Consider the following 12,866-nt stretch of genomic DNA (forward strand, 5'->3'; position numbering starts at 1 on the left):
GCTAGCGTTCTTAAAGGGGCGGCTATAGATTCTGCTAAGTCAAAGTCTCCCCTTCCCTCCTGGGATTTGTTTTTGGTTCTAAAGTTCCTAGCTTCTTCAGAATTTGAGCCTTTATCTGCATCAAGCCTAGCGAACTTGACTCGTAAGGCTTTGTTTTTAGTTTTGTTAGCCTCTGCCCGTAGAGGCAGCGAGGTGCACGCTTTGTCGGGCCTAGCTAAAGATGTTTCTTTTGAATCCGATGGCTCTGTTGTTTTGAGATTTAGGCCGGAATTCCTTGCCAAAAATCAAAAGCCTGGTCTGGCATCCCCTGTTATTCGAATTCCTCCTTTAAGTACGATTCTCGCTCCAAATGACCCAGATCTGGCTAACTGTCCTGTTCGGGCTCTTTCCAGCTATTTATCGCGCACCACTCCTATTAGGTCTAAAGATCAGAAGTTGCTCTTTATCTCCATTAACGCTGTTAGGAGTAAGGACGTGGCGAGGGTCACCTTGGCGAGATGGGTCGCTACGCTGATCAAACAGGCGTATGCATGGTGGCACAGACAGGATGGGGACGTTCGTTCTGTCCTCCCTATGACGTCGTCAAGAACGCATGAGGCCAGGGCTTGGGCTACTTCGCTTGCGGTCCTCCGCTCAGGCAGACTGGCTGAAGTCTTAGACGCAGCCTACTGGAGATCGCAGGATGTTTTCATCAATTTCTACCTGCGTGATGTGGCCAGCGCCCGACAGGATGGCAGTAGCTCCCTACCAGCCGTTGTCGTCGCTGGACAAGTCTTACCTTCTTGTTGAGGTAAGTGGAAATTTTTTTCCCTCCACCTTTATTAGCAATCTGCATTTATGTGAGTTGGGATAAGAATGTAATTTAATTACAAATTTTAATAATAAATTTTAATTTGATTATATACTTACCCAACTCACATAGTGAATACCCTCCCACCTGCCCCGCTTTTGAGGGTGTTGTGGTTTCCTAAAAAAAGAGGGGTTTTTCTGTTCGCTTTCGATTGTATGATTCAAAGATGGCGGCAAGGTCAGGAAGTCACGCGAGACTTCGTTATATTAAAGGGTCAAGGTCGCTCTTTTTTTAGGGTTACCTCCCCTTGTTACCAAGGTGACGATTCAGCGTCCTAGCACTAGACTGAAGTAAATTGCATTTATGTGAGTTGGGTAAGTATATAATCAAATTAAAATTTATTATTAAAATTTGTAATTTGACGTAAAGCGAGTGACGCAATTTCACTTGATTTTTCCTAACTTAGATAATTTAGATTTCAAGTGAGCGGGTCCGCATTGCACACTCAGAGGATGGGCGGTACCTCGCTGTTCCGTAAAGCACCCACCGACAAAACTTGCTTTTCGGTATTTTTTGGATAAAGAGAGTATTATCTGACAGCATTTGAAGTGTCATTCTTTAGAATAAATCACGCTGATATTGTTGATTTAAATTTTTACTTTGTCTTGTTAATTTTTAGCTTGATATAAAAAAACAAGTCGCGTAAGGCGAAAATACAATATTTAGTCAAGTAGCTGTCGAACTCACAGAATGAAACTGAACGCAATGCCATTTTTCAGCAAGACCGTATACTCGTAGCATCGTCAGTCCACCGCTCATGGCAAAGGCAGTGAAATTGACAAGAAGAGCGGGGTAGTAGTTGCGCTAAGAAGGATAGCACGCTTTTCTGTACCTCTCTTTGTTTTAACTTTCTGAGCGTGTTTTTAATCTAAACATATCATATGTATATGTTTTTGGAATCAGGAACCGACAAGGAATAAGATGAAAGTGTTTTTAAATTGATTTCAAAAATTTAATTTTGATAATAATTTTTATATATTTAATTTTCAGAGCTTGTTTTTAATCCGAATATAACATATTTATATGTTTTTGGAATCAGCAAATGATGGAGAATAAGATAAACGTAAATTTGGATCGTTTTATAAATTTTTATTTTTTTTTACAATTTTCAGATTTTTAATGACCAAAGTCATTAATTAATTTTTAAGCCACCACGCTGAAATGCAATACCGAAGTCCGGGCTTTGTCGAAGATTACTTGACCAAAATTTCAACCAATTTGGTTGAAAAATGAGGGCGTGACAGTGCCGCCTCAACTTTCACGAAAAGCCGGATATGACGTCATCAAAGACATTTATCAAAAAAATGAAAAAAACGTATGGGGATTTCATATCCAGGAACTGTCATGTCACATTTCATAAAGATCGGTCCAGTAGTTTAGTCTGAATCGCTCTACACACACACACACACACACACACACGATTCCCCCTCGATGTTAAAATATTTAGTCAAAACTTGACTAAATATAAAAAGGGTCCCTGCCTGAACGTTATAACATTTAGAGGGTCACCTAGAATCCGTCCTGATTGGTCAAAAAGCCATATGGGGCACTGAATTGGTAATAAAATCGTTTACAGGCAGGCAGGGTGTGCCGAAGAAAATTTTCCATTTTTATGTAACATTTTAATGGACAATAAAGTGTTGTTATTGTTATTGTTATTGTTAGTGTTACTTTATGAATAAGCAAAGAAATAATAAGGTATTATAAATGTTCAAGTGTGTCACTGTGGATGTTTGAAAAGATTTGCCCCTTTGTGTGTGTGTGTGTGTGTGTGTGTGTGTGTGTGTGTGTGTGTGTGTGTGTGTGTGTGTGTGTGTGTGTGTGTGTGTCAAAGAGAGGTAGAAAAAGTGTGTGTGTGTATCCACATGTGAGATTACACACTCTTCTTTAAAATCTACATTACTTTGGTATGCTTGTTGACTCACATGCGAAGCAAAAGTGAGTCTATGTACTCACCCGAGTCGTCCGTCCGGAAAACTTTAACGTTGGATATTTCTTGGACACTATTCAGTCTATCAGTACCAAATTTGGCAAGATGGTGTATTATGACAAGGCCCCAAAAAACATACATAGCATCTTGACCTTGCTTCAAGGTCGCAGGGGCCATAAATGTTGCCTAAAAAACAGCTATTTTTTACATTTTTCCCATTTTCTCTGAAGTTTTTGAGATTCAATACCTCACCTATATATGATATATAGGGCAAAGTAAGCCCCATCTTTTGATACCAGTTTGGTTTACCTTGCTTCAAGGTCAAGGTCACAGGAGCTCTTCAAAGTTGGATTGTATACATATTTTGAAGTGACCTTGACCCTGAACTATGGAAGATAACTGTTTCAAACTTAAAAATTATGTGGGGCACATGTTATGCTTTCATCATGAGACACATTTGGTCACATATGATCAAGGTCAAGGTCACTTTGACCCTTATGAAATGTGACCAAAATAAGGTAGTGAACCACTAAAAGTGACCATATCTCATGGTAGAAAGAGCCAATAAGCACCATTGTACTTCCTATGTCTTGAATTAACAGCTTTGTGTTGCATGACCTTGGATGACCTTGACCTTGGGTCAAGGTCACATGTATTTTGGTAGGAAAAATGTGTAAAGCAGTTCTTAGTGTATGATGTCATTGCTAGGTTTAGTTATTTGACCATGTCAAGGTCAAGCATGTGAGTCGTATGGGCTTTGCCCTTCTTGTTGTAAACTTTTGATAAGTTTGAACATGTTCTGCGGGTAGGTCCATGGCTTAGTCAGTACTGGCTTTGTTACGATATTGTCACTCATCAGCATGGGTTTGAGACCCATGTACGGCATGGCAGAGTACTTTTTTGTTTTCCCAGAGACCTTGCGTTTGTGCAGACGCTCTTGAAGACAAAACCGCATGTTTAAGATCATGAGTTTCCAGCAAAAGCCCAAGGAGTTGGAAACACACAGAATGCAAGCACACACAACTTCGAAGACATAAGGCAGGGTTAATAAAACAACCCAAAAACAAACAGTGTTGCCTTTATATTCTCACCTAAAGATGACCCTGAAGTAACTTTCTTGCAACGCAGAAGAATTCAAGAATATTACAGTGGAACCCCCCTTTAAGGCTTCCAAAAATCTGAGAAAAATCAGGTCTGAAAAAGGAGGGGGTCTTAAAATGGGGGTAAATTTAAATAGGTTATGAACAAAAAGTCTGAGAAAACAGGGTCTTAAAAGGGGGTTCCACTATACTCACATATAATCTTGAACACTGACTTTACCACTTGTCTCCTCTCTTCTCAGGCAGCGAGATTGTGGACTGGCTCCTGCGGTGGTCACTGGTGCGGAACCGGGAAAATGGAAGCGCCATGGCTCAGACCTTGCTAAAACTGGGTCACCTGCAACAAGTGTGTCTCAAAGACGGCAGCGCTGTCAGCCCAAAGTTCTCTGACGCTGACAAACTCTACAGATTTGTAAGAACATTGTTGGGATTTTTTGGGATTTTTTTTCCTTTACTGTAATTTTTTTTATGGTTTGTCACGATTGTGGTTCTTTTTGGGGTGTCGGACAGGAAACCTTGGATTCCTTCCTTGTGTGTGATTCATATACAGTGGTACTTGCGATGTATGAGGCCCAAGCTCAATTGAGAAGGAATGTTGCAGTTTTGACGTTGCAAGCCCCTGGAGCGATTTTTTGATTACTGCTTTTGTGAACAAGAAACAATTAACAAGTGGCTCTATCCCATCCCCCCCCTTTACCCGTCGCGATATAACCTTGAACGGTTAAAAACGACGTTAAACACCAAATAAAGAAAGAAAAGAAAGTCATGGCAATGCAAGATCAGTTAGAGATGAGGTCATTATGAATGTACAGTCAAGTCTGTCTATAACAACCAGCCAAGGGACTGACCAAGAGTGATTGTTTTAGCCAGATGGTCACTGGGGAAAAGGTGAATTATACAGAAACAATTCCTTGTCGGGGATCCTCTGAGATGGTCGTAATGGGTAAGTGGTCATTATTGCGAAGTGGTCACCAGGGCAGGTTTGACTATACTGAATACCGTAAGTCCTTGAAATTGATGGGGATATGCATAGCTATGCAGACAATTTCATCAACCTTTTTAGTTTGTGTGTGAGAAGTTAAAATTTACAGCTTGTAGTGAACCTACCACCTACTTTTGTTATCCTTTTGTGTTTAGTTTTTGTTTTACGAAAATGCCACAATCATTGTTTGACATCAATCAATCAGATTACGAGAATATGTGATGATGTACAGCATGCAATGCCACTGGTATCGCTTTGCTGATATTGACAGTGTTTGGGTCACAGACTGTGTTGTTTCAGACCTCTGTCAACCTTGGCGCCACGCGAAACAGCTTCTACGACAGCACGGACAGCGACTCCAGCTCCTCTGATGAGGATGACGATGATGCTGCCGATGACACCAAACCCAAGAAAGGACGCCTTCTGAAACAGTCGTTTCTGGCTAAGAAGGTACAGTGGAACCCCCCTTTTAAGACCCCTCAGTTTAAGACTCCCTCCTTTTTAAGACCTGATTTTCTTAGATTTTTGGAGGTCTTAAAAGGGGGGTTCCACTGTAACAGTCTGTGAACGTTTGCTGAGAACTCAATTTGTCTAATGTTTATGTTTTGCCAGCCAAGAAATTACAGGCTGTAAGATTTGGCCCCAACTAAAGTTATAAAAAATTTTGGTAACTTTTTATTTTTACTGCTTTATTTCTGGTGTGACTAATTGCAGTTTTTTTAGTCATGTCAATACCCCCTGCGGGTTAGGGGAGTCCCATATTAGTTGGGACGAGAAAGAATTTACCCGATGCTCCCCAGCATGTCGTAAGAGGCGACTAACGGATTCTGTTTCTCCTTTTACCCTTGTTAAGTGTTTCTTGTATAGAATATAGTCAATTTTTGTAAAGATTTTAGTCAAGCAGCATTCTCCCAGTAAGGTAATACATTGTACTACGTTGTGACGGGCGCAGTGGCGTGGTGGTAAGACGTCGGCCTTCTAATCGGGAGGTCGTGAGTTCGAATCCCGGTCGCTGCCGCCTGGTGGGTTAAGAGTGGAGATTTTTCCGATCTCCCAGGTCAACTTATGTGCAGACCTGCTAGTGACTTAACCCCCTTCGTGTGTACACGCAAGCACAAGACCAAGTGCGCACGGGAAAGATTCTGTAATCCATGTCAGAGTTCGATGGGTTATGGAAACACGAAAATACCCAGCATGCCTACTCAACGAAAGCGGAGTGAAGCTGACTATGCTCTCAGAGTATAGTGTGGGGAACCCAAATGGGCAAACGAGCTCACACGTCACCAGACAATTCTGGAACGCTGAAGAAGAAGAAGTACTACGTTGCAAGCCCCTGGAGCAAATTTTTGATTAGTGCTTTTGTGAACAAGAAACAATTGACAAGTCACATCTTCCCCCTTCCCCCATCGCGATATAACCTTCGTGGTTGAAAACGACGTTAAACACCAAATAAAGAAAGAAAGAAAGTCATGTCAATTCCGAACATGGTATAGATTTCTTTTTTAAGCTGGAGTACAAATGAAGGAGGAGACACATCAGTCCTTAATTTGATTTTCTATTTATGTGATGCTTGAGTATTTATTTTCTTTACAAAGTTGAACATTATAATGAAGGATTCAGTGTACTGCAACAGGTCATGTCGTAACTGTAACTGGGCGGGGATATAGCTCAGTTGGTAGCGCGCTGGATTTGTATTCAGTTGGCCGCTGTCAGCGCGAGTTCGATCCCAGGTTCGGCGGAAATTTATTTCACAGAGTCAACTTTGTGTGCAGACTCTCTTCGGTGTCCGAACCACCCCCCGTGTATACTACATTGGGTGTGCACGTTAAAGATCCCACGATTGACAAAAGGGTCTTTCCTGGCAAAATTGCTTAGGCACAATTAATAATTGTCTACCATACCCGTGTGACTTGGAATAAGGCCGTGAAAGGTAAATATGCGCCAACATGGCTGCAATCTACTGGCCGTATAAAATGTCATCACACACGGCATCACTGCACAGCGCCTAGAACTGTACCCACGGAATATGCGCGATATAAGCCTCATTGATTCTTTTCTTTGAATTTCATTCTTGTGATTGATCTTGATCCACAAACATTTGAAAAATGCATAGCCTACCGTGCAACCCCCAAATGTAAGACCCTTTCACCCCCTACCCCCACCCCTTTTAAGACGCTGTTTTCCGAGATTGTTGTGATCATAACCTCTGTAAATTTACCCCCATGCAGTCATGATGATCTGCCCTGGTGACCATGCACATCTTGATAACGACCACCTGTTCAGGACAACCACCCAAAAGGATTCACGATGAGGTTTTTTCCTAGATAATTCACATTTCTATAACTACCACCTGTCTACATAAGGACCACTTTTGGTTGGTCGTTTAAATGATCATTATGGACAGGTTCGACTGTATTAATTAAGGCTTCCTCCTTTTTCAGATCAGGTTTTTCAGATCTTGAAAGGGGGTTAAGCCCCGGTTTCCCTGGTAATCGTTGATGAATGAATTTGTTTTTGATTTCTGTACACAGAAAGTATTGCGGAAGGGCTGGCGGGTTGTGAAAGTAAAGCTGCATGAGACTCCAAAATCATTGCAGTACTTCAGAGCTTCCTATGCATCAGTGAGTACTGCACAGTGTGTGTGTGTGTGTGTGTGTGTGTGTGTGTGTGTGTGTGTGTGTGTGCATGTAGTGCACACTGTGTGTGTGCGTGTCTGTGTGTGTGTCTGTGTGTGTGATATGCATCAATAACGAATAAGTAGTGCACGCTGTGTACGTGTATCTGTAGGCGTGTCTGTGTGCAGCTGTTTATTTGAGTGGCAAATGCTTATTTTAATCTCTCTGACTTTGATCTCTCAATTTCTTGTGGTTAAAGTTGAGTTTTGTTGTTATTTTGTGTATCCATTTCAAACCTGTTCATTCCTCACTTCTGCATGAGTTTAGTTGAAGAAACGCCTTGAGGATAATTCTAATCTGTTTTCTTTTCATACGTTTTCATGCTGATGTTTTCTGAAGAATGAGCTATGTGAAATGCTTTTTTTTTTTAACACAATGCATTTGTGAGAGTAGTTAAACAGTATTTTTAGTATCAGGGTCAACTCATATTTTTGGTCCTTATTGTCTTTTGCAGAATGCTGATGATAAATATCCGTCCAAGATGGTGCCGCTGGAGGGCACGATTGTAACAGAAGCCGTGAAGATGTCTAGTAAAGGTACAGCAAGGTTGCAAAGTTTGGCGGCAGCTTAGTACATTCACTGTGTGTGTGTGTGTGTGTGTGTGTGTGTGTGTGTGTGTGTGTGTGTGTGTGTGTGTGTGTGTGTGTGTGTGTGTGTGTGTGTGTGTGTGTGTGTGTGTGTGTGTGTATGTGTGTGTTGTAACAGAAGCCGTGAAAATGTCTAGTAAAAGTACAGAAAGGTTGCAAAGTTTGGTGACAGCTAGTACATTTACTGTGTGTGTGTGTGTGTGTGTGTGTGTGTGTGTGTGTGTGTGTGTGTGTGTGTGTGTGTGTGTGTGTGTGTGTGTGTTGTAAGAGAAGCCTTGAATATGTCTAGTAAAGGTACAGCAAGCTTGCAGAGTTAGGCGACAGTACATTGTGTGTGTGTGTGTGTGTGTGTGTGTGTGTGTGTGTGTGTGTGTGTGTATGAATGAATGTATGCACATGTGAGTTCGTTTGTGTGTGTGCAAACACTTCTAACTGAATTTAAGTTTACATCGAATCACAAATTATTACGATTGCTCTCCCTTTCATTTCCAGAATCCCAAAATATAATATGTATGTCATGTTTACTCTAAAAATGTGTTCAGAATTAAAGAAAATTGGTTCATGCAAATAAGGCCAAGCCAAATTACTACAGTACATGTAGTCTCGGAGATAACAGGTTTTCATGCAGTGCTGATCTTCTATTTTCAGACTGACAGATTGACTAAATGTTTTGATATTGCTTTACGCAACTTGTTCATCTTTATTTTGTACAGGTAGTGCAGGAGCATCCTCCAAGTCTCCCAGCTATCGTCTATGTGTTCGTACCCCCAAGGGCAAAACAATGACCTTGCAAATGAAAGACGAACAGGAAAAGTTAGAGTGGCTTTCTCTGCTTCAGCAGAAAGAAGAGTCCGGCGCTTCAGTCAGTACAACTTGAATTGAAGAGCAGGAATTTACTGTGACTCGTCTGTTTGGCAACTACAAGATTACTGACTGTGGGGTCAATTAGGTTGTTAAACTCTTACGAGGCTGAACAAATGAACAATGTTTTTTGTTTTTTGTAAATTGTATTATTATGTCACTGCTTCTGCGTTTTGGTAGAGAATGTTTTGTTTCTTTTGAGCTCTAGCTGTTTCCAAGGGGTTATAGGCTCATAAGTTGAGCAGACGTTATTTGTTATGAGTTCCGTTCCAATGAAGTGTTAGAGCCCTGCAATTATAGAGCAGATAATGTCACACGCTTTCCTTCTTTGCCACTACTAAAGCAAACATGTGCAAGATTGTATGTTACACGCTTTAGGAGCATGACAAGAACGGATTCAAACTCAAAATCGTCCCTCCAAAAGCCAAAAAATTAACACACGACTTTTATTTCTCCTGCTATTATCGTTTCTTCTCTTTACACATTCTTCAATGCTCAGAATACTGAAAATGGCATCCCAGACGACAGTACTGTTTCCATACGCGAATTTAGCTGCCCTTGGAAAGTGGCTAGCTCAGGAGGCCTGTTAGTCTGAAACTATAAGGACAGAGTTCTGAACATAGATGACAAAGATCCGGAATTAACAAACATTTCGCGGATGCAGACACAGAAAGACGTCATGAAGAATGCGATGCTTCAAAAGATACAGACTGTGACGATGACTGTGACGTCATTCACATACACCGAGACGTCATTCACAGTTGTTCGGTCACTTCCGTCAAAAAAGTAGATCTCTCCACAATGGCTGCTCCTGTGTTTAGGTTTGTCCAAGCTTGAGTACACAAAACGTGTTTGTTCTCTCCTCTGTTGAAGCTGTGAGACATAAATGCTATTCCGACTTGGTCGTGTGACAGAGTTTTCTTCCACACTCGATTAGCTGATGTCTAACTCAGCCTGACGGCTTCGTTAGACAATCAACGTAATCTCGTGTGGAAGAAAACGTCTGTCACACGACCAAGTCGGAATAGTAGGTACTGTTTGCAACAGCCGTGGTTTATCTTTTCTGATGTTTTTTAAAATGCAAAACATTTTTCATTTGGACTTCCACACTCTTGGTAATAGATTGTTGTTTTATTGAAAACAATGACTTGCAAGAATTGAATGCAATTGCCAGGACAGGAGAAGGGAGAGGTTCTGTGGTATTAATTTTTTCCAACCTTTTTACTGTCTCATTGAATTTGAAGGTGCAGATTGAGTCTTCCGCACACAAGCAGTTGTCTTCCTGTTTTCCAATTTGATAGCAAACCTAATGCAAGAGGAATATGAATGCAAACGACAGATGTTGGACTATTTTTCTGCAGAGTTAATTTCTGTCCTAAAATTCCTTTGTAGATGACGGCAAAATAGTTCTGTAAAATTCACATTAGTTTCGTTACATTTCACATGTAATTGTTTGTTGGTTGGTTCACATACACTCTTTCAATCTCAGCTATTGTTTCTTGCCTTTCTGTTCAAAATCAGATGCAGCTAACTTTCCTCTTTCCATTTAAAATGTATAAAATTAACCTTGTGAGATTATTCATTGTTTATGTAATCTGTCAAGATACAGCTTTCCAAGAAAAATGGTGCTTTGTTTTTGTTTAAAATTTTTCATCAAATATATATATACATGTAGAGAATACTACATGGCTTGCTGTGTCGTACCAGATTTACAGTTGGCTGCTTCCTTGTTGCAGTGGGGCATTATAGCTCAATTATTACTAAAAACTAACACAGGCTTCAGGGCTGCTTCGTAAATTGCAGAGTAGGATTTTTCTTTGCTAAATTATTAATAATTCATGATAATTATTACTACGTCATTAGTAATAACTATTTTCACCGAATGACATTAGGTGGCAGTTGCAAAATCAATTCAATGACAACAAATAATTCCACTGTACAGAAAACCACAAAACAACCAGACTGTAAGTTTTTGGTAGTCGCGTGTCCAAGCGAAAGCTTGTTCTTACCCATGTACAAGCCGCATAGAGAGATCTATGGAGATTTACAACATGGTGGTTTTTTCTCATGAATTAGGCGTCTTTAAACCAAGAACTGTTCTTCGAGCTGATAGTAGTGATTGTGAATTTGTAATCAGCCGTCTGTATGAATTACTGTGGTACCTGCGATGACCATGCAGCTAAAGGTGCCCCTACATTGGAGGTGACCTGTCATGACAGGTATATTTTGAAAAAAAAGAGGTATATTAATTTGATCAAGATAATGTACAAAGGGACAACAAAATATCCTTTAATGAGAGGTGTTCTCTTGTGACAGGGGCCTTGCATCACAGGTACCACTGTACAGCTTTTGAAGCACAGTACATTGAGGTTGAATATTGATCCTGGTTTGAATCATTAAAAATGCATTGCAGTGCTTTTTTACGTGTGATGTTCAAGATGCATTTGTACTTGCCATTGTTTTGGGGAGTGTCGGTGAGATAACATGAAGTTGTCAAATCTGTATTTATTCTGCTGTTGTATTATGATTTCTCTTTTTTCTTCATTCACATTTTATTTTGTAAATACTTTAAATCTTTTAAATTGCAACAAAACTAGTCAGTCCATTTAGTGGTAGTGGTATTAGAATCTGTGTTTCAGCTGTATTTCAAAATATATGCACCATTGAAGAGCCCACGCTTATTTTGTGTTTGTAATACACTTTGCACATGGACTTGTTTTTAAAATTGTCTTCTTCACTTTTCATTCCAGCAGAGTAACTTTATGCAAAGGCCATTTTTGTTAAATGAACATGTACTGTTGTTTTTGATGTTTTTCTTAACAATTATGTGTCTACTCTAATGTCTGGCTGGCACTGTATAGAATATTTACCCTTTTATTGTTGATATATTTGATGGTCTCAAGTGTAGAGAGAGTAGTCTGTATGTTGTTTTGTTGTTGTTGAATATTACTGACGTTTGTAGAGCAACCTGTGTTGAATAGCATTGACATTCAATGAACAACCGTTCACTGTCAATAGCCACATTTGAACTTTTTACCATGTCTTGTCCTATTTGAGTATTTTCCTTAATCTTTAACACGCTATCTTTGTATTTTGATATTGCTAATTAAGGTATGTGCATGTCGAATGCTCATCTAAGTCTTGGCAGCAGATTCAGTGAGATTGCCTTGTTTATTCATACATATGTGATGTATTTGTGCCTAATTCAAAGAAAGCGTTGTGGCCAGATGAAAGAAGTTTGTGAAAGCGACATAATGTTCCAAAACTGTTCTCTTTTACTGGTAACACTTTGTCAACCATTTTCACTCAGTGATATAAAAATATATTTCAATCTTTTCTTGTTTCAGATTTATTTAATATCAGACATTGTCTGTAAGTGATTGTGAAAATTTTCTGGTGTTGTTTCTGGGAATACTATTTTGTAATAAGTATTTACCACTACCAATGATATTTACAGTAATTTTCACAAATTTACCCCATTGTCTCTTTAATTGTGCCTTTGACGTTGTTTGTAATTTTCTTTTATTTATTTTGTGGTTGTAACAAATGCATACAATGTGAATGTGTTGTTCAAAGTTTATAAGACTCCTTGTTCAACTTGATTTTAATTTTTTTTCCTCATAAGCCTCACCCCCTTTTTTTTGTGGTCAGAAAACAATAGTACATGATGACACTTCACTCACGGTTAATTGGTTCTATTGTCTTGCACATGCAGTCAAACACTTCACATTGTAATAAAAATAATAGGCGAGTGATTTGTGGCAAGAGTTGAAAGCGGGAAGGATGGAAAGAGAGATTGCTGGTTTACATACAAGCACATGCACCCATTCTCTAAGAAGGTTAATGTCAGTATATCTTTTTATAGGGCTCAAGGCTTTTGG

The 12,866-nt window shown here is 39.8% G+C and overlaps 1 protein-coding gene across 2 annotated transcripts in view; it reads left to right on the forward strand.

Annotated features, from left to right (window-relative positions):
• The window catches only part of LOC138964325 (pleckstrin-like), a 34,892-nt gene extending 22,150 nt beyond the window's left edge, over positions 1-12,742 (forward strand). The window contains exons 6-10 of one of the 2 annotated variants that reach the window (XM_070336241.1): positions 4,123-4,292; positions 5,148-5,312; positions 7,394-7,483; positions 7,992-8,073; positions 8,838-12,742. In XM_070336241.1, coding sequence (XP_070192342.1) covers positions 4,123-4,292; positions 5,148-5,312; positions 7,394-7,483; positions 7,992-8,073; positions 8,838-9,001 — 671 coding nt within the window. In that variant the 3' untranslated portion in view covers positions 9,002-12,742. The remainder of the gene's footprint in view (positions 1-4,122; positions 4,293-5,147; positions 5,313-7,393; positions 7,484-7,991; positions 8,074-8,837) is intronic. The other variant, XM_070336242.1, reaches the window with a different exon arrangement.
• Positions 12,743-12,866: the final 124 nt, after the last annotated feature.

This window comes from Littorina saxatilis, linkage group LG4 (assembly GCF_037325665.1).
Source record: "Littorina saxatilis isolate snail1 linkage group LG4, US_GU_Lsax_2.0, whole genome shotgun sequence".
Lineage (NCBI taxonomy): Eukaryota > Metazoa > Mollusca > Gastropoda > Littorinimorpha > Littorinidae > Littorina > Littorina saxatilis.